The sequence below is a fragment of the Melanaphis sacchari genome, unplaced genomic scaffold, assembly GCF_002803265.2.
Source record: "Melanaphis sacchari strain LSU unplaced genomic scaffold, SCAv2.0 Contig22_pilon_pilon, whole genome shotgun sequence".
Taxonomy (NCBI): Eukaryota; Metazoa; Arthropoda; class Insecta; order Hemiptera; family Aphididae; genus Melanaphis; species Melanaphis sacchari.
The window spans coordinates 2,716,153-2,730,481 of record NW_020271107.1 but is presented as its reverse complement, the minus strand read 5'-3'; the positions used below and the strand labels follow the sequence as shown (position 1 = coordinate 2,730,481).

General features: G+C 23.9%; 1 protein-coding gene across 10 annotated transcripts in view; it reads left to right on the top strand.

The window, feature by feature from the left end:
• LOC112594352 (glucose transporter type 1-like) overlaps window positions 1–11,169 on the top strand; it is a 54,800-nt gene extending 43,631 nt beyond the window's left edge. For 2 of the 10 annotated variants that reach the window (XM_025339100.1, XM_025339099.1), the window contains exons 3-14: window positions 1,332–1,427; window positions 1,492–1,652; window positions 3,341–3,465; window positions 3,554–3,724; window positions 3,801–3,908; window positions 5,078–5,265; window positions 5,349–5,561; window positions 7,662–7,886; window positions 7,989–8,125; window positions 8,229–8,261; window positions 9,033–9,130; window positions 10,957–11,164. In XM_025339100.1, coding sequence (XP_025194885.1) covers window positions 1,332–1,427; window positions 1,492–1,652; window positions 3,341–3,465; window positions 3,554–3,724; window positions 3,801–3,908; window positions 5,078–5,265; window positions 5,349–5,561; window positions 7,662–7,886; window positions 7,989–8,125; window positions 8,229–8,261; window positions 9,033–9,130; window positions 10,957–11,096 — 1,695 coding nt within the window. In that variant the 3' untranslated portion in view covers window positions 11,097–11,164. Of the gene's footprint in view, window positions 1–1,331; window positions 1,428–1,491; window positions 1,653–3,340; window positions 3,466–3,553; window positions 3,725–3,800; window positions 3,909–5,077; window positions 5,266–5,348; window positions 5,562–7,661; window positions 7,887–7,988; window positions 8,126–8,228; window positions 8,262–8,662; window positions 8,832–9,032; window positions 9,131–10,956 lie in introns of those variants that run through there. The other 8 variants (XM_025339091.1, XM_025339094.1, XM_025339092.1 and 5 more) reach the window with 7 other exon arrangements.
• The last annotated feature ends 3,160 nt before the right edge of the window (window positions 11,170–14,329 follow it).

Sequence of the window (14,329 nt, the reverse complement as noted above, 5' to 3'; positions counted from 1 at the left end):
CTATTTGTTATTTTCCAACACACTTGCTAACACCACTGTCGTTTAAGTATTTTTCATATTGTCAATACTTTTTATAGTGTAGTGTAGTTTGTTAAACGTGTAGTTCATTAAAGTTTTGCAATGCAAAACTGGGATTTACGCCGCATAAAAAAAGGTAGTCGCGATAACAAATAAGTACCTTAGAGGTGTATTAAACGCAAAAACTAAAAAATATGCTCGCTTTGAGTATTCCTTAAAAGACTCCAGAGTCAGAAATTAAAATATTTTACTTTTCTTCTATAAAACAAATACAAAACTTTTTTTTAATCGCAAATTAAAATAATAACTATAATACCAGTAAACCTTTTAATTTATACTTTGAGATTGCATTCTTTAATATTTAATACTATAAATTAATAACCTTACTTCAATAAATGTGATAAATGTGATAGTGTATATGTAAGTATAAAAATATAAGTTACCTATTTTGGTATAAATATGATATTAATATATTATTGTTTATCATTATTGTAAAAACGCAATTGCTTATATTATAATGGTTAAAAAATATTTTCTTACCATAAAAATATTATTACAATCATTAAAGTTATAATTAACAATAATAATTGTCATGTTTGAAGTATTGATATTTAAGTTATAACGGAGAGAATAAATATATACCTTCGTGTTTTTAATCAACTAAAAATATATGACTTTAAACCTACACAACTTTATTTAAACAAAATATAATTTTTATTTTAGAGTCTTAGTGCATGTGTATTTGTAATGGTTATTTTGTGTTTTGTTAAAAATTAATTAAACATATTAATTTTTAAGTATATAATTGAAAAAAAAATGTTCATAATGATGTTTATGTATTAATTAGATATCTAGTTGTTTTGATTATTATATTTCATAAATCGTAATATTTTGAGTGAATCGTATTAACAAAAACGTTTAAAATAGTATTGATAATAATTCAGTTTTAATATTTGCACAAAATGAAACTAAGTACGTACTTGCTCGGATTTATGCCTTAAAGTAGCCATTAATATTTTGTGCGTTAGTTTATTTTATAGTAGGCCAAATGTATTTAAAATATATTGTTTTTTAATGAAAAAGATAATTTGAATTAAATCATTAAAATTTCGTAATAAAACAATTTTATTTTTGTTTGAGACTTATTGTTTTATTTAATTTTTAAGGACCATTATTTTTATTTTATAGCATGTCAATTTTATTTAGAACATATTGCCGTTTATTAAAAAAATAAATTAAAGTTTAATCGTTGAAATTTCGTAGCAAAATTATTTTTAATTTTTATGTGACTTATTGTTTTATTTAATTTTTAGGGGCTTACGTTCTTTTTATCCTACACAATCTTGGCGTCGATGTTAGGCATGCTTCAGTTCGGTTACAATACCGGAGTGATAAATGCACCTGAAGGGGTAAATACAATTTTATTATTTATGTTATGATGAATAATTCTAATTGACCTATTTACACTTTTAGAACATAGAGAAGTTCATCAAAGATGTATTTGAAGATCGGTATAAAAGAAGTATGGACCACGCACAAGCTGAGTTACTCTACTCGTTTGCTGTATCCATTTTCGCCATCGGTGGCATGTTAGGTGGCTTCAGTGGCGGCATCATTGCCAACCGTTTTGGCAGGTCAGTCTATAATCTTTGCGTAATCTTTTATTGTTTTAAATGATTAGGAAGAAAACTAAACTTTATAATTATTTTAAAATGTTTCAAATGCAACGTATAATACCTCATGTTATACTAAAAAACTTTTAGAATACTTACGCAATTCACAATAATAAAAATAAAACGATCTCAGTTACATAGGTACAAGTATTCATGTACCTATACTAATCAGTAATCAGTGATCGTAATTTAAACATAATTTGAATTTTATTTACATTTTAATAATTTTTTTTACATAAATTAAATTTTTTAATCAAATGTAAGTATAAAATAATAATATGAATACAAACACATCTATACATATATTATATATAATAACAAAAAACATAAAAATGTCTTGGTTTATAATTTTTGCATGATATTAACTAAATATTCAATTACAAACATATTTTATATCATAGTGGTTTATTTATCATTGATTTGCTGTACATTAAATAATTGTAATACGCTTAGTTAATAAACCTGCATACGTTACTATTTAAAAATAATTCACATGTTAAAATGGTGTGCTATTGGTTAAAATTAATTAACGGTTCTATACAACATTAATTTATAAAATGTATAATTTTCGTTGTGTAAATAAATATAAATAAGTTTCATTTATGTAAAAAGTTAAATTTTAAATTTATTAAAATACAGTATTATTTAGAATTTAAAAAAAGGGTTACATGATTTAAAAAAAGCCGTTGTATATAATAGAATGGATATTTTTAATATCTAAAACTTGTGAATAACATTTCATTTTTATGGTAAAATTTAAAATTTAAATCATTATCAAGGAACTTAATAACATTTAATAATGCCCATAATGTAAATTTCGCTAAAGGTTTTTATCATTTAGTTTACAATAAGCTCTAAAAATCACAACGTATTGTATTAACTATAATTTATAAATTCCTTTAATTAAAGTGTTTTATATTTTAATAATATGATAATATGGAATTAATTTAAAACAATTAACTCTTAAGACTAAACATACTATTTAGTAAAGAATAAAATGATAATAATTTTTAATGTTCAATAGAACTAATTATAATCTTGATTTGATAAATAATAATATTATATTCTATACCGTGTTTTTGACACACAAGTGTCCATGACGTTTTTTATATTAGAAATGGAAACAATAAATAAGATTCAATTATATACCTACTATGCTGTCAATTCTTCTCCAAGGACAACAGATTATTAAATGGCCTCTAATTCAATACAACAAAAAAAATAAATAATATGTATGACTAGAATTTCATAATATAATAGAAAATAATTTTACTTATTTACAAATAGTTCTAAATTATAATAATTGTAAAATCCATATTATAATATATGTTTTCATAATATATAGTAGTTAAATAATAATTTAAAAGCTTGATTTTATCTAATTTAATGCAGCATTGTTGGTAATAATTTAATTATTTCAAAAATGAAAGCATTTTTTCGTTTATTATATTATGTACTTTTACATCAAATATAAATTTATATAAATTATAAATTAATTAAGTATTTGTTTTATTTAAATATCTATCCAACTAAATATACAAAAACAAATAATATTAATTTTACTTTAATGATTGAAGCTTGTCATTTTATTTTTACCGTTTGTATTTTATTATAGTATTACTTACATAACATTTTCATACTGATTATAGAAAAGGAGGTTTACTGCTTAATAGTTTTGTTGGCATTGGTGGCGCTTGTTTAATGGGTCTCACCAAGTACTTCAATTCCTATGAAGTGCTATTTATTGGCCGATTCATTATAGGAGTCAATTGTGGTATGAAAAACATAATTAAATATTTATTATACGTAGTATATTATTATAATGAAAATGTTATCATCTATTTTAACCTTTTTATTTACAGGTTTGAATACATCACTAGTGCCAATGTATATATCAGAAATAGCGCCGCTCAACCTACGAGGTGGCCTCGGCACTGTCAATCAGTTAGCCGTAACCGCTGGACTGCTCATATCCCAGATATTGGGAGTAGAACAAATTTTGGGTACAGACGAAGGCTGGCCTTTATTATTAGGTGGGATATTTATTATACAATATAAATTTATTCAATTATATTTTTAACATTATTCATATTTCTTTTTTACTTCTAGGATTAGCTATATGCCCTGCCATTTTACAATTAATTTTACTACCTGTATGTCCTGAATCGCCAAGGTATCTATTGATAACCAAACAATGGGAAGAAGAAGCAAGAAAAGGTGATTAAATACCAAAAAGCTGTATAAAAGTTCAAGACTTATATTAAAAGCTGTTACTATATAACTTGAAATTTATAATCCATAGAGATATAATGTTTTCCATCTCAGCCAATTTAAATTTAACATTTCTAAATGTTTATAAGTTTAATCTACTATATTTATCCCAATGTTTATAGGTAGGAGTCGCGGCAACTAGCGGCCTATGCTACATTTTCAAATTACATCATACAATTTTAAAGTTAAAATTTCACATTTTAAACAAAATAAATACTAATTTAAATGCATATTTTGAATGGCCTTTCTTTTTTTTTTTTGATTTCTACGTTCTAGTCGCTAGATTTTAATTTTCTAAAAATTGACCCTCTAGTAATTTTGAGTTTCCCATCCCTGTGTATGGAAGAGGTGAGGTCCAAAGGCTCATCACGACATTATTTTTTTTAATAACTTATACTTATTATTAATGGCATTACGAGAACATTTTAATTCCAAATTTAATATATTTGAAGACGTTTTATTAAAAAATACCAATAAAAAAAAACCTTTATATTAATTATTATTAGTATAAATATAAAAATAATTTTACTATTGCTTACTTATTAATTTATTTTATTTATTTTAAAAACCATTTATGTACCTATTTTGTTTTATAATAATAGATTAATGTATGATTTTTGAATTTTGATGATCATTACGTATTAGAACACTTTCAAGAATTAAGAATCCCTTGATCCCAACTAAGATACTATAAAAAAATTATAATTAAGTGATGAAAAAAGAATGCGGAGAGGCATACCTTTCATGTTATGATTATAAAAACTTATATCCCAGCTTAAAACATATTCATAATTGAATTTAAATATAAAATGACAAGTTCGAATAATAATATGGTGTTAATAACCATATTTATTTAATAAAGTTGTTAATGAACTAATCAAATAATCGCGATATCTGATATTTTTTTTTTCTACGATAAAAATTGAATTAAATTATATACTTTAACTTCTAAATCAACTATATTTCTAATTATATAATGCTAAAAAAACATTTATAACGTATATTTATAATTATAAAACTAAATAATCAATATTTCTGTAAATTATTATTAACTTTTAAAAATTAATCTTTTAGTTATTATAAAAATAATTTAAAATAACCTATGTTTCTTTTAGCTCTGCGGAGGTTACGTGCAACTAATCAGATCGAAGAAGACATTGAAGAAATGCGTGCTGAAGAACGTGCTCAACAGTCGGAAGCTACGATATCCATGATGGAATTAGTATGCTCGCCCACTCTAAGACAACCACTTATCATTAGTGTAGTCATGCAGTTGTCGCAACAGTTGTCTGGCATAAATGCCGTGAGTATTGTTTTGTATAACATTTAAAATGTTTTTGTCTCTTAAAAAAGATATATATTAATTTACAATATATTTATGTCTAGGTATTTTACTATTCAACTAGTCTGTTCATAACTGCTGGTTTGGCTGAGAATGTAGCTAAATTTGTAACAATAGGGATTGGTATAATTATGGTGAATATGACGCTAGTGACCATGCCATTGATGGATAAAACTGGTCGAAGAACATTACATTTATACGGTCTGGGTGGAATGTTTATATTCTCGATATTCATTACGATATCATTGTTAATCACGGTAAGTTATAAAGAGCACATATTAAATTTTATGAGAAATGTATTCAGTGAGATCTGGAATAAAGCAAACTAATAATCAGTGATTTTTCCATAGGGTATACTGCATATACTCTTGAATCTCGATAAATTTGCGAAAAATAAGTTATCGGTTTTGTAATGAGTGAGAGAATCGTGTTTGGCAATTACCGATAATAATAATTATAAAAATACTTATCCAATATTTTGCTAATGACGTTATTATATTAAATATACCAAATTTATTTTTATTACAAAATTATTATTATTTTGGAAATTACGTCTTGTTATGGTACATGGAAAACCTTTTTTTTTAACACCCTAAAGTTTTCAATTGAAATTATTAACATTTTGCTGAGTTTACCCTCAACAAATTTTATGGAAACATCTCTACTTATAATATATAAAAATATAAATAAAGGTACCTATAATATGAAAGGAAGATGAGAATATTGGAGATTTGGAGATTAATTTATGTACCAGAAATTCCGTCCACATTGTTAAGCAATAACTAATTAATTAACATTTACTCCTTAAGCTTTAAGTTTTAGATATTTTTAAATGTTTAGATTATTGAATAAATTATAAATTATATAATAATTATCATAAAACATTTTCAAAACTCCAACGTCTAGTAAAACGTTGATTAAATCAAAATTTAACTGAATTCAGATTTCAATTATTGAAATATTTACTAAAAAAATTATGTAAATAATCATAAATCAATGTACAATTAGTTTATAGTCAGCGTATACATCTATGAAATATAAATTATAATTTATTCATATATGATTTTATTCAAAATACTATTGAAATTCATTATAAAATAACATAACTATTATTATTTTAATGAATTTCTAATTAAATATGTCGTATTATATGCTTAATACTTCTATACATGTATCTAAAAATATAAATATAATAATCAACATGACGAGTATACTGAATAGTCAATACTTAATTTTAATTAGATTAAGGCATGCATAATTTTTTATTTTGTTGCTGCTTATTATGTAACTTATTTAAATTTACTTTGTTTTTTAGTGAAATTTCAAGTTATATTTCTAAACTAAATCAATTTAAAATGTTTATAATACTAACACTTATATATTTTTTTATGGTATGCTTAAAATACACAAATAATATGGTTTTTACCTTATTCTGACTATAGCTTATAAGTTGATACATATTCTAATTTCTAATGAATAAAAATTGTTCCGTAATAGATCAATCATAATAATAAATATCAAAATATTCGAAGAACATTAATACTTAATACTTTATACCTACGTTATTACATTTGAACTATATAAATATTTTAAAAAATACATAGAGAGTAAATAAAAGAGAGAACTATATCTTATTTCATTCATTTTGAAGTTTATAAAAATATTTTAAATAAAAAATGTTAGTTTTTAAAATATACAAATTGTATTATATATTATATTTAATATTATTGCTGATAATGTATCAGTATGGAATCTATACTCTGTCCAACGAAAGAACACGCTAATTTTTCACACCCCCTTTAACACTCTACCATCGTAATTGGTGGGGTTCTGTGTAGGGATGCGTAGAAAACCCGATTTTCGTTGAGCTATGATGTTTGACACGGGTTTCTGGACAGAGTATGTATAGGTAATTAACTTATCAATCATAAAAACAAATTATTTCTGTTGAATGAGGTTAAACATTTATTACATATTTTATTTAAATGCATTCTTTGTAGGTATTTCACAACTAGCTGCACTTATATAGTACCTATTATTAGTTAATATTTTATTGGGTCTAAAACTATTTTTTCTACTTGTTTTACTTCATCAGATAAGCGAAGTAACATAGTTATACATTAATTTTAAATATTATTTCTAAATTAGCAGTTATTTTATGTTTGCAATTAAGCTTTTTATTATTTTTGTTCTTCCTACAATTACATCGTTCCAGCCAAAGTTCTCAAAGTCACAATTTTATTTTTTTATTTTAATGTATTATTATTTTTTATTATTTAAAAGTATTTATTGTTTTTGATTTATTATGACTGAGAATATTGGCTAGGGACGTTGAACCAACTACTAGCGTCCCTTAGGAGTTTTTCGGTTTTGTGCAGGAAATGATCGACTGGATGTCGTACTTGGCCGTTGTATCCATACTTGGTTTTGTCGTATTCTTCGCCGTTGGTCCAGGCTCAATACCTTGGATGATTACTGCGGAGCTCTTCAGCCAGGGTCCTCGGCCTGCGGCTATGTCCATCGCCGTGCTCATAAATTGGGTGGCCAACTTCGCCGTCGGCATAGGCTTCCAACCTCTAAAGGTCAGCTAATTTATAATATTTAAAAATAACAACATTTCAAAGTATTTTAATTGTATTTAATACTTTTCATTTATATAATATTTATTCATAATTGTTTTTTAGACTGCATTGGATAATTATACATTCCTACCGTTCAGCGTATTGCTGGCAATATTCTGGATATTCACTTATAAAAAAGTGCCAGAGACCAAAAACAAAACGTTCGAAGAGATACTAGCTCTATTTCGGCAAAACGGCAGGTAAGATGTTTTTTAGAAATTATAACTATAGATATTTGGTTTTAAAATAAGATTCTTGTCAAAAAAATCTAACACATTGATTTTGTATACGCTGCTAACACAGAGGAAGCGTCTTGGAATCAAGTCGCTTATACGGGTAAGTGCATGAGCCGAAAGATCTTAAAGTTCATGTTAAAATATTTATGTATTAATTTAATTCATTTTATAAATTTAAATTTGTATTATTTTTGCTCGTGTTTATGCCCTATAGTATTTACATAAAAATCATAACGATATTGTTTCTTCACTAATAAAATATTTTATGGTACTTATACTAATTTATAAAAATGCACTTTTATTCTATTATATATATTTATAAAATATATATATATATTCTAATAAAATATGATTAAAAGGTGTTGGCTTTGCATACATTAACGTGACTATTCTTTAGTTCTTTAATGCATGTGTTATTTTATTTTTATTTGTTATTAGATATATTTATTTTGAGTTGTTCCTTATTATTATTATTATTATTTATTTTATATATATTTTCAGTTTGGTAGAGATCGAGGCTAGTAAAACTACGTCCACGATCACCTTAGTGAAACCAGAGGACACACCGTTAAACGCGGATAAATACGCTACTTATATTCCCAACATACAATAACATAATAAATATTATGATTAACAATTATTATTTTATTATTATTTAGTATTATTTATTTATTTAAGACGTTAGACTTCATCAAAAATTATTTTATGTATTTATTCTTTTGTACATCATTATATTATTTTTTGATTTTATTCAGCATTGATTTATTTTATATTGATATACTTACCACTAATATTTTATACCAAATAGCAGAATTACTACGTACTTAAATGGAAACAAAAACAAATATCCAGTATTAAACATTGTTCACAGGAGTATGTTAAACTATTCAAACGCGTTAGACGAGCATTTACCGCCCTCCGAAAGGGCATCATTAATGGTGGCTGAGGAGAAACCTTTGCCAGACTCATGTAAGCTCAATCGGTTCTTTTTTGTTTATATATATATCTACATACACTTTTCTTACATTTTAATTTTGAAGAAAATTTAAATAAATCATATTAGTAGTGCTATATTATAAATGATAACGCGTATTGAATTTATACACCTACAAAATAACTTCTCGTTTTTCGTTAGCTTAGTCATACCCAAAATCCTGCAAAACATAGAATATTTGCTTAATATATACATAAATATCTCGTTGATTTCTTGTCTATGCTTTTTATATATATTTTTTGGGTAATGTTGCATGTTTCTTATTATTTATGTAAGTACATACAAAATATCATTGTCATAATTACATGCTATAATATTCTAAATTTCTTGATTGACGTATAGGTATCTATTATTTGAATGACAATTAAAAAATAATAATACTGACAGTTTATTTCCAAAAATAACTAATAAAAATCTCGTTGTAGATAAGCATTATACAGCCTGTTATTTTATTTGCATTTTTTATAAATGTGTAGACTTTACTTAGGTATAATATCTATACTTATAATTTATATTATTTATCAACTCAAAATTCTTAAAATATTTTCTATAATTTTGAAATGTAAGTATAGGTAGGAGGTAGTAGGCACTTAAACTTTATTAAAAACGTAATTTAATTTTTAAATAAAAGTTTTTTTGTGTTTATTGATTCTAAAGTTTATCATAAAAATATTATGAAAGATAAGTAGACGCTATTTAATATTCATATGACGTGATGCTATACCTATAACTTAATTTTTTCAAATAAACTATTAAACCGTTTTTCTATGATTTAATATATTAATTGAATAATTATAATGATAAAATATAATGGAAAAGTAGGTAACTTGGTAGTTACTATTCATTTTTATCCTCGTAAAAAATAATTGACGGAATGTTTACTTACTATAATTTATGTATAATATGTAATTTTTAAAATCTAAAAATAAAACCAAAAACTATCATATAGGTAATTAATTGGTACTGATATAATGTTTTATTGCGTACCATTTAATATAATTTAATATTTTATTTTGCACCTGCATCTAAAATGGTTTGAGACAGAACTCGTTCACTGAAGTAACCATTATAGTTTATAAATTTAAATGTATAGTATGAGTTATATAACATATTATGCACTGAAATCTCTGGTGGGAAAAGTTGAAAGATTCTTGTAACTTAAAAATACGTACCGGCATAAAAAAATGAAGTTTCAAAAATGGTTAAACTCGAAGGGTGGTCGTTAAATTAGTCATCTCTGATAGGTATCTATTGACTATTTATCAATGACCGATCAATAACACCACGCGCCTACATGCATACATAATATACTTATAATAATAATTATAATTTTATTTCATTTTTATTATATTATTTGCAAAGAACTTAAATATTTTTTTTTAAATATTTTACAAATATGATTCCTGAAAACTTTATAAACTATAATATAAGAGATAATTATTTAAAGATACAAAATATGTAAGTTTATATAATATAGTATATATTATTACACCTATTTTTATTTATATTATCTCAGGAAAGCTATACGACTATGTTATAATATTATTATTTTTAAGCCATTGGCTTCGTTCAATTTTTTTTTTAAGAAGACCCTACACCCCCCATGTGTTGTCATAGTTTGACCAATACAGTGTTGTGTGTATGTGTATGAATAAAAGAGAGGGAGGATAAAATATGTGTAACTCCACAGCAACCGACGCAAAATGTACCATACTATTATTCATTAGCTTGAATGTTGTTAATTTCCTATTTTAATGTTATGTTTTTTTTATTATTGTTTCATGGCACTTACACAAAACAGCACCAGTACAACACTCTCCGACGGACCCGGAGGTGTGTGCTGTATGCGTCAACACTGGCAGTTCCCTCATGATGACGTCTCCGAACGTAACTCGCCGATCGAGTCACACGCTCAGTAACCACGTTTGCCAAATGGACTAAACCGTCGCATATATATTATTATTATATGCATATTATTATTATTATTATTATTATTATTATTATTATTATTATTAAAATATTATTGTTATTATTATAAATAATAATAATAAACTAGAACAAAACGTTGTATCAACAAAAAATATTTAACAAATATGTATAACATACATTATAATAAAAAAAAAAAAATAGAACATATTATATTATATGTAAGGCTTATTCGTAAGACAATTTCGATCTTTTTTTCATTATTATATTTTATTATTAAAATATAACAACCATAATATACCTAATACCTACCCTTTTATACGTTAGGATAACCTACCTTCTATAATCAAGCGAATTCAAAAGATAAAACCTTAAAAGTTAGATCATATGCCAAGTCATATCTTCTATGTACCTATAAATATATAACATGATCTACAGATAAAGCCAACTATCTATTAATGACGATAATTTTGGTAATCATATTTTATATTACAGCCGGTAATCAGTAGATCTATAATTTGGTACCTGCTTTTGATTATTACGTATTAATGCTAAATACCAATTAACGTCCTTTAGCGATATTTCACCATTATCTATTGAATATTATTTATAAATCACCTATACCAAGTTATAAATAATACTTATTTATAACTTTAAAAAAAAAAATTTTCATTGTTTCAAGGTGTTACAAAACAACATTTTTAAAAAAATAATTATATTTTGCATTATTTATTATCGTTAACTACATTAAGTTTTTTAATTTTTTGAATGACAAGATATCCACATTTTTAATTCCATATTCCAAAGCAACACATTATTCGGAATATTTCAAATCAAATTTCATACGAGTAATTAATTAGTTTTAGGTTAGTATTTATAACTTAGATAAATTGAGCAGTAATACTCGCAGACCAACATTTTTCGGTGTTTTACTGCGCCATTCCAGTTGGCTAACTATATCAATCTACTTAAAATTCTTATTATAATATATAAACTGCTTCGATGATATTCGTTTAAAATTTAAAGTACTCCAAAAAATATTATACTTTGCAATAAGGAATTAAAATGTGTACTGTCATTATAAAAAGTAAAAATCCTAAATAATATCTTTTTTTCATTTATATTGTTTTTCGATTACTTGTAATTATCTACGCAAAAAATTATTTTCTAAAATTTGATAGTTTTTTTTTAAAAAATTATTAATATTGTTAGATTAAGTAATCATCCGGTTTAGATAAATTATATACACTTATTATATTTTCCCTGTTTACATATTATATGATACACAATTATTTTCAGTCATAATGCCACATAAATAATACAAGAAATTATATTGTGTAGTAGGTATTTAAAAATTATGCAAATTATTTAAATAATTTTTATGGGTTTATCGAGTAAATTTAACATAATACCTAATTGTTTTTTTAAATCTAGCTATATCACGACCTAATTACAATGTGCATTCCTTATGTACGAGTGTGTATCTAAACTTCAAATAAGTACACCTAAAGTTAAAAAAAAATATCAAAAAATACAGTTCACAATTATATAAAATGAATCAACATACCAAATAATGAACGTCTATTTAAATGTATCACACAATTTAAAAAGAAAAAAAATACATCCGGCTTAATTTTACGCTCAACTATCAGATAATAATAGAAACAATATAATATTAAGGATAATTGCGTTAAAAATTAAAAAATATTAAGTAATACACTAAAACTAAAATATGAATATAAAAACGTGATAAACAAATAATTACATTCGCGGGGTATAATCTTTTCGTTGTTTTGAAATTTAAATAAATATTGTGTTACTATATGCCCACGTAGTAACGCCTAAACCATAAAATTTTTTATACTTTTTTAAAGATACAATTCTTTAATAACCATTTAATTTTCATGATTATCCGATATTACTAAATTTGAAATGGACGTTTAATTATTTCTTATACGGAATGGTATTACATAATGTATAAATTGTATGTATGCAAGTTCGGACCAGCCAATTACCAAGTTAATAATTAATAGGTATTATATCAATAATAATTAACCATACATTAATTAAATCTTTTTGTTATAATTTTCTATGCGCACATAAGACGTACACATAGCTAAGTTGTATATTATACAAATAATTGTAGGCCTATTATTGGTGCTCCATGATTATATTATATGATTTTCACATCATATTATAATTATTAATATTATATTTTTTTTACGAAAAATTTCTTTTAAATTTTACATTAAAAAATAGATTCCTAATTAAGGTTTAACATGTAGTAGGTTCATTTACAAACACTTAATTATTGTTTAAATAGTAAATTAATGTTTTCATGTTATGATAGGCTCTTCGTATTATCATAAATAAAATCAGATACCTAGTGATACTTAAAATATAAAATTTAAATTCATAACAATTAAAAAAAAAACATATTCAATTAAAAATAAAATTCATCAATATCAATAATATTTATACTGTGTAGGTACCGTATTTAGTGTAAACGAATATGCGTTCTTTGTAAATATTGTTATCGTTTTTATTGAATATTTATACATTTTGTTCATTTGTACATAAACTCGAAATTAAATAATTTTTTTGTAAATTATAAACAAAATTTTAAACAAAGCTCATGATGACTGAGAAACCGTACTATTATTAAATGTTAAGGACAAGGAATTTACAATGTTTTTCCCAAAGAAAACTTCTTACAATTTTTTTTTATTCTCCTGTATATTATGTATTTTAAAATATGCAAAACATACATTATTAAATAGTCAATTTTGCAATAATATTGTTTTAAAATAATTTATTATGTATTAGGTCTACAGAATAATAATATAATAATAATAATAATAATAATAGCTACATTTGTCAAACAAAAAGACTAAGTAGTTATATCAAAAATTAAAACTTTCGTTGATTTTTTTGTAATTTTTATGAAAAATGGTAAAAAATTAAGTACTAATTATCAAAAAATTTAATTCTAAATTTGTAGATATATATTGTTGATTTTTAGTAATTAGTATTCATCAATGTTACTTGATGTATTATTTTTAATAGAAAACAAATTTATATATTACATATATATATATATATATATATATATATATATATACAGTTAAATTTAAAAATATATATGTATATAAATGCATAAAATGTGTAAACAATTTGTAAAAATAAAACTATTATAATAAAGAGATTTTAGAAAATGAAAATTTTATACTGGAGTATTAAATAAAAAA